Raw genomic sequence first — 15,468 nt, forward strand, 5'->3', positions numbered from 1 at the left:
GGAAGAGAACAAGGACAGAGCAGTGTCAGGAAAGCCCTTCACTGTGCTTTTGAATGAATATCTAGGAACAGAGAATGGGCATCAGTATTAAATGCAGCTAACAGGTCAAGAGGCATGAAGTTTGAAACAAGACCATATAATTTGGCAATTAAGAGATCTGGTAACTAGTTTCACTTGAGTAGTGAGGTTAGAAGCCATTGCAGTTGGTTGAGAAGTGAAGGGGTAGAGACAACAGGTATAGATAACTTTTTCTGAATTACAGAAGAGATTAATTAGAAACTCTTGAGGGGATGGTAGAGTATAGTTTTTGTTTTGCAAAGCTCTGGGGTTAAGTGACTTGCCCAAGGTCACACAGCCAGGCAATTATTAAGTGTCTGAGGCTGAATTTGAACTCAGGTACTCCTAATTCCTGGACCTGTGCTCTATCCATTGCACCACCTAGCCACCCCGATAGGGTATAGTTTTTGAAAAATTAGGAACAATAGGATACATTTGAAGGCAGGGAAGACTAGCATTTAAGTCAAAGATTAGAAAATGAAAAGATGACTGAGGTTGAAATCTTCTGGAAAAGATGAGAAGGGATCAAGAGTGTATTTGTAGAAGGGTTGGTCTCGCCAAGAGAAGGGGTTACATCTATGTAAGATACTTAGGGAAAGGAGAGAGTGGGAATAACTGTCTTAATATATTTCCTCCTAACTTTGTCTTGTCATCGTCTTTAACTATAAAATAGGGGCAGTGGATAGAACTCAGGCCCTGGATTCAGGAGGACCTGAGTTCAAATTTGACCTTAGACACTTAATAATTAATTACCTAGCTGTGTAATCTTGGGCAAGTCACTTAACCCTATTGCTTTAAATAAATAAAATTAAAAAAGAAAAAAAAATAACCACAAAATGGCATTCTTCACAAGTACCCCCCAAATTCTGAATTCTGATTACTTTATATAAATGTGCCATATATACATATATATATATGTGTGTATACACACACACACACACACACATATATATATATATATTCAGTTTACTGATTTTTTTCCCTCTTTTCAGTGTAGTGGCATAAACTTACCAGAATACTTGTCATACATATTCAAGAAGAAAGTTAAAGGGTTCCTTTATAGGAGTAATTTATCCATCATTTCTTCTGAAAGGAATCTACCTCACATTTGTAAAATAAAGAAAAAGAATCACTTAGAATGTCTGAATTAGAAAGGACCTCAGATGCTACCCATTCAACTTGCACATTATTTAGATAAGAAAATTGAATTTTTCAAAGGGTGATTGACTTTCTCCAAGTTCCATAGTAGTAATATGGGTTGATAGGGAATTTGAATTTAGGTCAATTTAATAATATGATACATCACTCTTATTTTTGAGGTCACATAGTGTATTGGGGGTGACCTTTCAGGAAAATCTTGAGTTCAAGTTCTGCTTCTGACACTCTAAGATTCTTGAACTCATCTGCTTCAATGAAGGAAGTTATGACACTAGGAATTTCTAATACCAGTGAAATCATTGGTATAACTCCATTATTTCCTCTACAAAATCAAACCAAACCTATTAACTTAGATTTTTTTTTTTGTCTTACACATCCAGTTTACTTGGTAGATTTTGCTATTCTACTAAGTATCTGGAGTATGTCCTCTCCATTCATAATAAATTTCACCGTCAGATCTTTATCACTTTTTGCATAAATTATCATCATAGGTTTCTAAATGTTCTGGAGTCCCCAATCTTCTCCCTATGTTCAAGAATGAAGATTAAAATGCAGACACCAGTCTTAATTTCAATTTATTTTTCTTCTTGCATTCTTATGTTCTAATCAAATTGGTCTATTGACTGTTCCCTAAATTTGGCCTTCTATCTCCTTCCCTATGTCCTTCTTACAGGTCTCTTCATCTCTTATACTTAGAATCCTTAGCTTTCTTCAAGGCTTAACTTAGAAACTGCTCTTATGAAACCTCTCCTGACCCTACTAATTTCTTTATACATTCTGTCTTCCAGTAGAATGTAAACACATTGAAGACAGGAACAGTTCCTTTTTTGGCTATGTTTTCTCAGAACTTTGTATGTAGTAGGAACTTAATAGTCTGATTTTTAAAATAATTTTTATTTCATTAAATAGTTCAGTTACATGTGAAAATTTTTTTGACACTCATTTTTACAAATTTGAGTTCCAAATTCTCTCCCTCCCTCCTCCTCCTTGAAAAGATAAACTATTTGACATTGATTAAACATGCGTAGTCATACAAAATATATTTCCATTTTAGCCATGCCAAACAAAGAGCACAAAATAATAAAAATAAAGTTTAAAAAAGTATGTTTTAATCTGTATTCAGAATGCATCAGTTTTTTCTCTGGAGGTGGATAGCATTTTTCATCATGGTTCTTTGGAATTTTCTTGGATTATTAGAGTAGCTAAGTCGCAATTTATCACCTCTATAACATTGCTATTACTCTGTGCAACATTCTGGTTGCTCATTTCACTTGCTAAGAGTTCATATAAGTCTTTCCAGGTTTTCTGAAACCACCCTGATGGACATTGCTTATAGCACAATAGTATTTCATCACTATCATCTATCACAATTTGTTCCCTAATTAATGGGCATCCACTCAGTTTTCCATTCTTTGCCACCACAAACAGAGCTCCTATAAATATTTTTGTACAAGTAGGTCCCCCCCCCCCTTTTCTTTGTTCTCTTTGGGATAAAGTACTAGTATATTAGTACTTTATGCCAGATGCTTCCAAATAAGTCTGACTATTTCTAAGCCTGCTATAATCTGTCTTCCTTTCCCAGTGCTTCATGGAAATTATTCTCATTTTCTTAAAGGTCCAATTTTCACTTCATTTTTCATTCTCTTTCATCTCTTTACAGCATTTGATACCTGGTATCTTTGAAAGTCTGTTTTCCCCTCCTCTGACCATTCTTTTTCTCTCGAGGTTTCTCCTAACCTGTTAAGTGAATGTTTTCCATGACTTTTTGGCTTTCCATTCTCTCCCTGCTGTCTCCTTTACTGATCTTATTTATTCACTGCCATAGCTCCTCTGTGCAGGTGTCTGACATATCTGGATGTTCAGCTCCAATTCCTCACCAGAAACATTTTCACCCAAATGTTCTTGAGATACCTACATTAAGCATATACACAAAAAATTATATTATCCTATTGGGGCAACTAGGTGGTTCAGTGGATTGAGCACCAGGCTTAGAATCAGGAAGACCTGAGTTTAGATTTGGCTTCAGGTACTTATTAGCTCTGTGACTCCAGACAAATCACTTAACTCTGTTTGCCTCTCAATTTCCTCATCTGTAAAATGAACTGGAGAAAGAAATGGCAAACCGCTCTGGTATCTCTACCAGGAAAGCCCCAAATGGGGTCTTGAAGAGTCAGATATGACTGAACAACATTCCTCATTATACTATTTCTGTCAATTGTGCTATCATTAACCTATCATCTATAGTTTTTCTTTTTCCTTTTTCTTCCACATCTACTTTGTTGCCAGGGGACGCTAGTCTAAGCTATGTGGTATAGTGAGTAGAATGGACTGGAGCCAGGAAGACCTGAGTTGAATCCTGCTCCCAACTCTGATACACTGTGACTGGGCAAGTCAACTTAACTTCATTTGCCTCATTTCTTCTACTGTAAAATGGGGATAATAATAGCACCCAACTTGACAGGTTGTTGCAAGATTCTAATTAGATAACAGGTTAAAGTGCTTTGCCAACCATAAGGCCAATAGAAATGCTAATTCTTACTCTCAAAACTATACCCTACTGCATGCCCTCATTGCTACTAGCCTGAACTTCTGCCATAAAATCTTCCATTGTCTTCCAACCTTTAATTTTCCTCCATCTCTTTGAAATCATTGCTCACAGCCCATTTAACTTGACAGAAAAGGAAAATTAATTTATCTTTCTTATTCATTGATTTGATTGGTCATTTTGTTGTTTCAACACTCTTAAGTCTTAGTTACCTGAGCAAAGTCCAGACTGGTATTCCAAGAGGTAGACACCCTGAAGGGAATTACAAAGTTTAGATATGACTAAAGCAGTGTCTAGTGAAAAGATAACCCAATATACCACAATAAGCAAAATATCATACAATAATAAAATATATGATACTAGGATACCTGAGTTTAGAAGAGAAGCACAAAGTACAATGCAAGATCTTAAAAAGCTATACGCTATTTTTGTTCATTACTTGCAGTTTTTACATTCCATGTTTTGTTTTTATGCATTTATTTAGTTTACTTAAACTTTATGAAAAGTTTTTTGTAGCAGGTTAAGCAAAATTAATAAAAAGAGACTTCATCTGAATGTGCATGTAACATTCACTTCTGTAGTATCCCAATTTCTGTTTTTTTTAATTTTTAAAATTTTAATTTTTTTCCAATTACATGCAAAGATAATTTTCAACATTCATCAAAGATAACTAATGACTTCATTCAGCCAATCTTTTCTCAGTCCTTGTACTCTATCTTTTTTGGGACTTTACATTGTTATTTCTAGTACTGTTAATACCTATTTGACATTTGATATACTTCTTCTCCTTCAGCTATAATGATGATGACCACTGGTGCTGCCCTAATTTGATAATATATTTTTTAGAGTGTTCTGGGAGGCTTTCTGCCTCCATTGGGTAACTGAAACTTTTTTTTTTCAGGTTCTTAAAAGAAAGATTTTATTTATTTTGAGTTTTACAATTTTTCCCCTTGTCTTGCTTCCCTCCCCCCACCCCCCACATTGTTTCCATGGTCCACATTGATCTAAGGTGAATGTGATGAGAGAGAAATCATATCCTTAAGGAAGAAAAATAAAGTATAAGAGATAGCAGAATTACATAATAAGATAACGTTTTGTTTTTTTTTTTAATTAAAGGTAATAGTCTTTGGTCTTTGTTCAAATTCCACAATTCTTTCTCTGGATACAGATGGTATTCTCCATCACAGATACTCCAAAATTGTGCCTGATTGTTGCACTGATGGAATGAGCAAGTCTATTGAAGTTGATCATCACTCCCATGTTTCTGTTAGGTTGTACAATGTTCTTCTGGTTCTGCTCATCTCGCTCAGCATCAGTAACTGGAACTTTTAAGGTGTTGTTTCTAATATTTTGGGATTCCCAGATTTTAAAATTATGATAGAATGCTTAGCAACTTCAGAATGCAGTAATTTACTTTATAGACTACTTTGTCAATTGAATGCACACAATCATGGAGTCTGAGTAGCACTTATCCTATTTGCTATTTTCATTATTTCAGTGACAGTAAGAAAAATTGAGATTGCTGTTACTCCAGAGTTCTTTCTAGATAAATTTTTCCCATTGCAGTTTTCCCTTTCTTTTAATTAACATCATATAGCTGGACACTCAAGAGTTGGTTTTAATATACATTTTTAACCAAGTAATTATGTTGGAACTTCAGAGAATCTCCCAACAATTTAGTTTAGAGCAGCCCCAGTGGTCGTGACAGTTGTGGACCCTACGGTCCTTGAAATTTTCACATTTCATTTTTCTCCTTTGAAAACTGTGTTTATTCCTTTGGATTATTCTGCCGTGCAGTAAATTTATTTTCAGTTTCTCCCCGATTGTTGACTCTTTTCCAATTGCATACAGATATGCTTGTGCCTCCCTAATTACATCTCTTCTACCATTTGTAGCTAAACTCCTTTAAAAAGACCATATTACTCTAGTTCCTTCATTTTCTCTTCTCTCATTTTTTCCTTAACTTCTTAATATTCAACTTCTGACAGAAACTGATCTCTCCCAAGTTATAAATGATCTTTTGGTTGTCAGATCCAGTAGCTTTTACTGAATCCTCATTCTCCTTGGTTTCTCTGCAGTCTCTGACACTAATTGATCCCTCTTTTCTTTGGATTTTTGGGACACTAATAGAGGTTCTCCTTCTACCTGCCTGATCTTTCTCAATTTTCTTTGCTGGATCCTCATCTAGATTACACTCTCTTAATCATAGGTAGTCCACAGGGTTCTGTCCTGTGTTCACTTCTTTTCTCCCTCTAATATTACATTTACTGATCTTATCATCTCCCATGGATTTAATTACCATTTTTATACTGGTGGTTCTCAAATCTACCTATCCTTCAGCTATTTGCTGACCTCCAGTCTTGCATTTCCAAATGCTTTTCAGACATCTGAAACTTAATGTCCAGTAGATATCTTAAACTCAATATGTCCAAAATTGAACTCACTGTGTTTTCCCTCAAACCACTTCCATGTCGCCTTCTACCTTCACTATTACAATAGAGGGCTTTCCCTCCCATCTTCCTTTCCCTCAGGCTTGCAACTTAGGGGTCATGGGGAATTTGAGGTGGAACCCTTATGTCCTTAAAAAAAATAGCATTTTTTTTTGTTCAGTGAGAAGGATGAATGTATAAATAAATGAATTTATGTACCTATGATATCTAGAAAAGGAACATTTTGGTCCATAAATTTAGAGAGCTGGTGAATGGCAGCATCTGGGAGTCAGTTGACACCACCATTGTAGGAACATTGCAGAATTGACTTGGTCATGGTTTCAGAGAGAGTTGGGCGTTAAGACAGTGGAGTAGATAGATAGTATAGCTAAAGCTTCATTCCAAGCATTTTGGGGAAAGGGGAAAGAGGTTACTGAAGAATTTTTTTGGTACTCCTGCTTTTAGAGCTGCTGTTTTTTAAGTGAGGAGAGTAGTGAAGAGTGAAAGTTGATTATTGAATGACTTGCCTGATGGAATGAACTGTGAAAAAAGATTAATTACATGACAGATCTCATTTTCCCCTCTTAACCAATGTCTGAAGGCATTTTGAAAAGAAAATGTATGGGGACAGAGTGGTTGGGAACAGTGTTCATCCCTTTTGTCTTTTGAAGGAGAGAATTTGACTCATTAAACCTGAAGATCGAAATTCTATCTGGGGAGGGGCGGAGCCAAGATGGCGACATGAAGGGATCGAGTCTTAGGAGCTCTCTGATAAAAACTCATAAACTAAGGACTCTAAACTTTCGAGAGACAGAACCCACAAAGGGACCCAGTGAGGCAGTTCTCCTACTCAAGGTAACCTGGAAAAGAGCAGAAAGGCTCTGCTCCCCGGGGTCTGAGGGGCGGCCCGTCAGAGGGGTGGCCCGCCAGAGCCAAAGAACTTCAGCCTCCCGGAGGCAGTCCCAGGGTGCTGGGAGCCTGAGCTCACAGCAGGGGGGGAGTCGCCTCAGCTTCACCCCGGGGAGCACTGGCACAAAGTGGGGGAACAGCGGGGGAGCAGCACGTGGAGCCCAGCTCCCAGGGCACACAGAGAGCAGCCTGGTCTTTCTGCAGCCCAGACCCAGAAACAGAAGCAGGTGGAGCCAGTAAGCAGGAGCCCCTAGGGCATGAGCCCATTGAGCTGAGGGAGGGGAGTGAAGAGAGACTGCCAAGCTCTGTCCTCTGCCCCTGGAACAGGACTCTGGAGCTCTGACCACATTCAGATCCTGATCACAGTCTAGGCCCCCCATAGAACAGCAGGGCCCCCCCCCCCCACCTCGGCCCGTGGCAGAAGGGGGCGCATATGGTCATTCACAGACCAGGAGAGAGGACAGAACCTCACACACTGAGACCCTTGTGGGAGTGTCCCAGAAGCTCAGGAAGCACCCCAAAAAAACAGGCTTAGGCTGGAAAAATGAACAAAGAAACAAGAGGAAGACCATTGAGAAATATTTTGCAAATGAGCCCAAGAAGGATCAAAATACTCAGTCTGAAGATGAGGAAGCACAAGCTCCTGCATCTAAAGATTCCAAGAAAAACAGAAATTGGGCTCAGGCTATGATAGAGCTCAAAAAAGACTTTGAAAATAAAATGAGGGAGTTAGAAGAAAAACTGGGAAAAGAAAGGAGAGAGATGCAGGAAAAACATGAAAATGAAGTCAAGGAAATCCAAAAAAATGCTGAAGAAAATAGCATGCTAAAAACCAGCTTAAGTCAAATGGATAAAACAGTTCAAAAAGCTATTGAGGAGAAGAATGCTTTAAAAAGCAAAATTTGGCCAGATGGAAAAAGAGAAAAGAAAACTCTATGAGGAGAATAAATCCTTCAGACAAAGAATAGAATTCAGGGAGATTGATAAATTTACCAGAAATCAGGAATCAATATTTCAAAACCAAAAAAATGAAAAATTAGAAGAAAATGTGAAATATCTCATTGAAAAAACAACTGATATGGAAAACAGACTTAGGAAAGATAATTTGAAAATTATTGGAATACCTGAAAGTCATGATCAGGAAAAGAGCCTTGACATTATTTTCAAAGAATTACTACAGGAAAATTGCCCTGATATTCTAGAAGCAGAGGGCAAAATAGAAATGGAGAGAATACACTGATCCCCCTGAGAAAGAGATCCCAAAAAACCAACCTCTAGGAATATTATAGCCAAGTTCCAGAACTCCCAAGTCAAGAAAATATTACAAGCAGCCAGAAGGACACAGTTCAAATATCGTGGAGCTGCAGTCAGGATCACACAGGACTTAGCAGCAACTACATTGGAAGCTCATAGGGCTTGGAATATAATATACCGGAAGGCAAAAGAGCTTAGAATGCAGCCAAGAATGAACTGCCCAGCAAGGCTGAATGTCCTCTTCCAGGGAAAAAGATGGACTTTCAATGAACCAGGGGAATTTCAAAGGTTCCTTTTGGAATGGCCAGAGCTGAACAGCAGTTTTGATCTTCAGATACAGGACTCAGGTGAAGCATGGAGATTGGAGGAGAGCGGGGAAATATGAGGGACTTAATGAGGATGAACTGCATGTATAGAAAAATGATACTGATAATATTCATATGAACCTTCTCAGTTAATGGAGTAGGTAGAGGGAGCTTTTATAGTTGAAGCACAGGAGAAAGCTGAAGTCAAAGATAAAATATGGAGTAAAAATGGAGTCCATAAGAAAAAAAGGGAAATGGAATGGGAGAAAGAAAAAGGAGAGGGGGAATAGTCCAAGCTATTTCACATAAGATTTTTTTTATTACAAAGAGCTATTGCAATGATATGGAAGGGGGGAGGCAAGGGGCAATGAGGGAAACTTTGCTCTCATCAGAGATGGTTAGGAGAGGAAACGGCAAATATACTCAATGGGGTATAGACACCTGGAGTAAGAAGGAGGGGAGAGCAGGGGGAAGGGGTGGGGATGTGAATAAGGGAGGAGAGGATGGACCATGGGGGGACAGTGGTCAGATATAACACATTTTCTTTCTTACTTCTTGCAAGGGCCTGGGATTGGATGGCCTGCCCAGGACCATAGGGCCAGGTGGATGCTGGGCCTCAGGGGTGGTATGGAAGCTCAGGGCTTCTTGGCCCCAGGACCAGGGATCTGCCTGCTGCACCACTCAGCGATCCTACAGCAGAGTCAGTGAAAGGAGAGAGAAAATAGAGTACATGGTAGTGGAGAAATAAGAAAGGAGGGAGTTGCAATCAGCAATGGCAACATTGGAAAAATATGGAAGTAACTTTTGTGATGGACTTATCATAAAGAATGAGATCCACTCACGACAGAGTTGATGGTGTTGGAACAAAGACTGAAACACATTTTTTTTTATTATTTGGGGGAGGGTGCAGGGCAAGTGGGGCTGGGTGGCCTGCCTGGGGCACATAGCAGGGTGATCATTGGGTGTCTGGGGCCGGATTCAGACCCGGGTGCTCCTGGCTCAAGGGCCAATGCTCTGTCTGCCACCCAGCCACCCCTACTATTATTACTATTTTATTTTATTTTGGGTCTTTTTTTTCTTCTTTATGGTTTTTGCAGGGCAGTGGGGATCAGTTGGCTTGTATGTCACATGGCTGGGTGATTATTGGGTTTACAAGGCTGGATATGGACTTGGGTGCTCGTGGCTCCAGGGCTGGTGCTTCGTCCATTGCACCACCTGGCCATACCTACAATTATTGCTATTATTTTTTATTAATTTTAATTTTTTTCCTCCCCCCTTTACTTTTTTGCCCAAGCAAGTCTATCTGTATTCATGGGGGGAGGGGTATTTTGTTTACTTGTAAACAAGTATATTTTATTAATGTAAAGAAAAATATTTGTACAAAATGAAAATAAAAAAGAAATTTAAAAAAAGAAATTCTATCTGGGGAAATCTGAATGAGCAGATACTTTTGTCTTTAGCAGTTTTAGGAAGAAGTTGTACTGTTTAACATATACTCTTTCTATGCATTATTTCTTTCTTAGGTAATGTGTATTAATGTTGATCAGAGAGGCAGAAAATTATATACTGCTTGGAACACTATCTCTATCACCCCTTCTATCTGTGTATAATTTATGATTAGATATGTATTTGAACTAAGAAAATTCCTTAGGGTCATTTTTAGATAAATCTGCCTGAATTAGATGGTAGATTTTATCTGTTTTAGTGGAAAGAGCACTAGATCATGACAAGAAGGTTTAAGTTCTTATTTTTAGTTTTTAGTTTTATACAAATTGTGACTGCAAATATATTATTTAACTTATTCTTTGGTTCTCAGTTTCCTCATTTGTAAAATGAGGAGGTGGGACTAGCAATCTAGTGATCTTATGTCCCTTCTACATTTCATATTTTATAGCATAGACTAAAGAAATATTTTCAGTTTACTCCAGCTTAGTTTTTGTTTCTTTCTTATCACTCTGTCATAGAATCATAGGGTCACAGATCTAAAAATGTGAAGGGACTTGAGAAAAGATCATCTAGTCCAAGGGTTATTTTTTTTTTTTGGACAAGGCAGTGGGATTAAGTAACTTGCTGAAGGTTGCACAGCTAGATAATTAAGTATCTGAGGCCAGATTTGAGCTCAGTTTCTCCTGATTCCAGGGCCGGTGTTCTATCCACAGCACCATCTAGCTGCCCCCTAGTCCAAGGGTTCTTAACCTGACATCTGTGACATTTTAAAAAATATTTTCATAGTTATCTCAATATAATTAGTTTCCTTTGTAATCCTATATATTTTATTTTATAAACTTAAAAATATTTTTCTCAGAAGGGGTCCATAGGCTTCATCAAATTCCCAAAGGGATCCATGGCACAAAAAAAAGGTTAAGAACTCCTGATCTAGAACCCTTCATTTTGCCTTTTCCCCCTTGTCTTATATTTATTTTGCTTTTAACTATTTACAAAGGACACATGACTAATGTCTTCTTGTGGGCTTTTTTTGCTACTGTTATAAGCATATACATGTATATATCTATAGTCAACATATAACAGTCTTTTGTGTATTGTCTTTTCTAGGACCCTGCATCTTGTTTAAATTCTGTAATGTGAGAAGACTGGACATGGGTAAGGACAACCATTTGAAAGTAGAAACGTTAACTCCCATGATAACTATCTATACTAGAGATGTGAGTTTTAAGGTTTGATTTTATTTTCTCATAATTCTAGGGTTATTTCTTTGTACTTGATGTTAATTTTAAGTGCTTTTTCTAATTCTGATTATTTAATATGTACACAAACCTCATTTTGATAGGATATTTTTAAATATAATATTTAAAGAAACATTTTTCTAATTTCTCTTAAAGAAAAAAGCAAAGTACAGTGAATCATCTACTTTATATGAATTTTTGACTCTGTTGTCTTGAAAAAAATTAAAATTGGCTTTAAAAAGCTGTAAGATTATAACTTACTAAATCCTCTGTGTTGTTTATATTGTTTGTTCCCTCCCTACTTCTTTTCTTTCTCTTCTTTTTTCCCATTGTCTTCTCTTCTACCTCCTTTTCCCAACATTCCCTCTCTATTTCCCTCCCCCCCCCCTTCTCATTGAATTTCAGTGTTTCTTATCAATTTAGATTATTTCTCTTTGGTTAGCAACAAATAACACTGAGTCACAGAATTAATCTCAGAGTTTATAGGTGCCTCATAAATTATCAAGGACAGTATTTCCCGAATAGGAATTCCTTCCTCTACAAGTAGACATCTATTCTTCACATGCAGATCTTCAATGAAGGAGGAGTTCCACTACCTCTAAAAGAAACTCAGTCTACTTTGATTTTGTCCTTTAGGGCCAAGCAGAAAATACCTCTTCTATATAACTGCCCTGAGATACTTGAAGACAGCTCTTGAGTTCCTCTTCATCTTTTCTTCTCAAGACTACACATTCCCAGTTTTTTCAGTTGAGCTTTACTAAGTGTATTCTTCAGTCTCTTTCCCATCCTAGTGACTCTGCACTTTGTGCATTCAGGTTGTCATTTTCTTTCCTAACATATGATCAGAACTGAACAGAGCCCACAAAACATTCTAATTAGGATAGAGTATAAGTGAGACCATCATTTCCCTTACTGTTTATGCAGTCTTAGATAGAGTTAGTTTTTTGACTGTCATGTCACAGTGTTAACTAACTGGGCTTACAGTTAATTCAACCTCCAGAGCTCTTTTACACAAACTGTTTTTTGATCACATTTCTCTTATATTGTCTTGAACATTTTATATTTGAATCTAAGGATGAGACTTGACATTTATCTTTAATCAATTTTTTTCTTCTTTGATTCAGCCCAACACTGTATTCTATTATCTTTTTTAGAACCCATCTCTATTTCCTAATATGTATGACATCCTTTCCAGATTTCTGTCGCATACCAGTTGGACAAGCATTGTATTTTCCCATCTATGAGACGTACCCTTTGTTTGAAAAATTTGGGGAGCATTTTAGATATGGTTGTAGATATTTTACTTGCATTTCATGTTTTTTGTCTTTGCACTCATTATTTCACATTTTTTACCAGTATATTGTTATGTTTTGCCACTTTTTTTTAAGACAGTGGGGCTTTGAGTGATTTGCCCAAGGTCACACAAGCAATTATTTAGTGTCTGAGGTCGGATTTGAACCCAGGTCCTCATGACTCCAGAGCCAGTGCTCTATCCTCTGCTCCACCTAGCTGTCCCTACTACACCACCTAGCTACCCCTCATTTTGCTACATTCTGCCCAGTCACAAAAGATTTTCATACAGTGCTGAATTCAAGTTTGCAGACGTGAACGGAAATGGTACTGCTGAACGTTAGTTTAATCCTCCTCTGACTGAGAAAACAATTTGAGACTGGCTACAGGAAGAAGAAACCCTACTGAAAAAGCCATGGCAAAAGAAGGACATGAAAGACAAGTCAGCAAAATGGCCTGATTCAGAGAGGAAATTGAAGAGATGGATTGAGCATCTTATACATGGGGAAATGACAAAAAATACCATATAGGGCCAAAGACAGGTTCCTGGGATGCACGATTGTAAATTTCTCTTCAGGTTGTTGCAGACCCTTTACTCATTATTTGGATCCAATTATTCACAGTCATTTAACCTACACATCTCTCTATTTTATCCAGTAGAATATCATAACTGACCAAAAGACTGTCTAGGAGAAATCCCAGCATTCACCATCACTGTTATTGCCCTGAGAAGTAACATAGTAACTTTTATCAAGAAAGGGAATGGGGGCGGCTAGGTGGCGTAGTGGATAAAGCACCAGCCTTGGAGTCAGAGTACCTGGGTTCAAATCCGACCTCAGACACTTAATAATTGCCTAGCTGTGTGGCCTTGGACAACCTACTTAACCTCCATTTGCCTTGCAAAAACCTTTAAAAAAAGGGGGGGGGGGATGAAATTCATTTTCCGTGACTGATTGACGAAGCAATGCTTACTCTTAAGAGTAAGTACTGCTTTTCTTCCTAAAATCATTCTAGAATTTCCCAGGAATTGTTCAAGCCCACTTGCTTATCATTTGAAGACTACTCATATGAAGATTATTGTATTGTGGCATCTTTTTCCTTCTCCATGCTTTTTGAGGGATAGTTGCCTGTACCTCCACAAATACATGTGCTAAGTTTCTTCATTATCTTGGAATGTAGTTTGTCAGGACCTAAGAATTTGAACTACTTAAGGAGAGTTCCATGCTTTTTGATCACCCCATGTGCATTTCACCTTCCTGCTAAATCATTTTGATTCTGTCTTTCATAGTCCAAAAAACTTTTTTTTCCATCGACCGAGAAAACTAGGCAAAATAAAGGTTAGATATTTAAGCTTTTTCTATCATCCTTTTTCCTTTCATCTACATCAAACAGTAGTCTTCTTTGATCATCTACATGTCTCAGAACCAGAAAGCTTCTTTTTTGTTGTCTTTAATATTCACCACCAACCTCTTAGCTTTCAGATTTCTGATACCATTTTTATTTTTTTTATTTATCAGTAGTTACTACCCTTGCTTTTATTTCTTGTATGTCTGATTGAATTTGTTATTTTATAGTAGAAATAATGGCTTTACTTTATATTGGTGATTATCTGATGTAATTGTATCTGTTAAGCCCCAGTTGAACCCTATAGATATAGGGTATTATTGTAAAGAAAGTTTTTTTTTAGGTTTTTTTTTTTGCAAGGCAAATTGGGGTTAAGTGGCTTGTCCAAGGCCACACAGCTAGGGAATCAATTAAGTGTATGAGACCGGATTTGAACCCGGGTACTCCTGATTCCAGGGCCGGTGCTCTATCCACTGTTCCACCTAGCCGCCCCTGTAAAGAAAGTCTTAAAGAAGATCAAAGAAACAGATGCAAGTTAAAAAACAACAGCAAAAAAGATCTATCTCATATTTTTTTCAAAAAAAATTAAAGAGTATAGAATTTAAAAATGAGTAAATAGAATTTTTTAAATTTAAATGCAAAAGTGTGGAAGTTTTTTTTGGGGGAAAAGTCTGGTTTTTAATAATTAATAAGCTTGGTTTTTAAGGCTTGAATAAAGCATTTTGTGTACTTCTGAAGGTTCAGTATATCTGCTACTTTGCCTATAGTACACCCTACTTGTAAGTAGGTCAATTTCTTTACCTAATCCTTTTTTCCTTCTCAAATTAAGATGGCTTCCTAGTGGTTAGAGTAGCTAGAGGGAGGGACTGCACTTAGTTGGAATTGTTTCATAATCTCATCTTTGGAAATTGCTCAAATTATGTTGTGTACAAATATCTTAAAAATTTTTTCTTATCATTTGTTTGTTTTGGGGGGACTTGGATATGGGGAGAGGTGCCTGGGTTATGATTGTGTCATTAAAAAATATATCCAGGGGCAGCTAGGTGGCGCAGTGGATAGAGCACCGGCCCTGGAGTCAGGAGTATCCGGGTTCAAATCTGGCCTCAGATACTTAAATGATTCCCTAGCTGTGTGGCCTTGGGCAAGCCACTTAACCCCATTGCCTTGCAAAAAAACACTAAAAAAAAATAATATATCCATAAAATTTTTTTAAAGTAAATTGTAACAAAAAGTTTGATTTATCAAGAGAGAATTAAGATTAAGGCATACTGTAAAATGAATTGGTTTGTATTTTTTCCCTCAGATGAGATTTCTGATACTATGAGGATGGAGTCTAAAGAAATCACTTTAGTGAATCACAATACCATATTCAAAACTCATCTCCTGCCAGACATAGGTTTTCAAGAAAACCAGCTTTCACTTTCTAACCACCAGGTATTTTAAGTGTTTTATCCTTTAAATTTTTCTTGAAAATAGATATATTTTTCTTTCCA

At 37.3% G+C, this 15,468-nt stretch overlaps 1 protein-coding gene across 4 annotated transcripts in view; it reads left to right on the forward strand.

Moving 5' to 3' along the window:
* SENP1 (SUMO specific peptidase 1) overlaps positions 1–15,468 on the forward strand; it is a 76,774-nt gene that overhangs the window by 2,974 nt on the left and 58,332 nt on the right. For 3 of the 4 annotated variants that reach the window (XM_074225653.1, XM_074225654.1, XM_074225655.1), the window contains exons 2-3: positions 11,211–11,258; positions 15,279–15,409. In XM_074225653.1, coding sequence (XP_074081754.1) covers positions 11,255–11,258; positions 15,279–15,409 — 135 coding nt within the window. In that variant the 5' untranslated portion in view covers positions 11,211–11,254. Of the gene's footprint in view, positions 1–11,210; positions 11,321–15,278; positions 15,410–15,468 lie in introns of all 4 variants that reach the window. The other variant, XM_074225656.1, reaches the window with a different exon arrangement.

The sequence above is a fragment of the Macrotis lagotis genome, chromosome 2, assembly GCF_037893015.1.
Source record: "Macrotis lagotis isolate mMagLag1 chromosome 2, bilby.v1.9.chrom.fasta, whole genome shotgun sequence".
Lineage (NCBI taxonomy): Eukaryota > Metazoa > Chordata > Mammalia > Peramelemorphia > Peramelidae > Macrotis > Macrotis lagotis.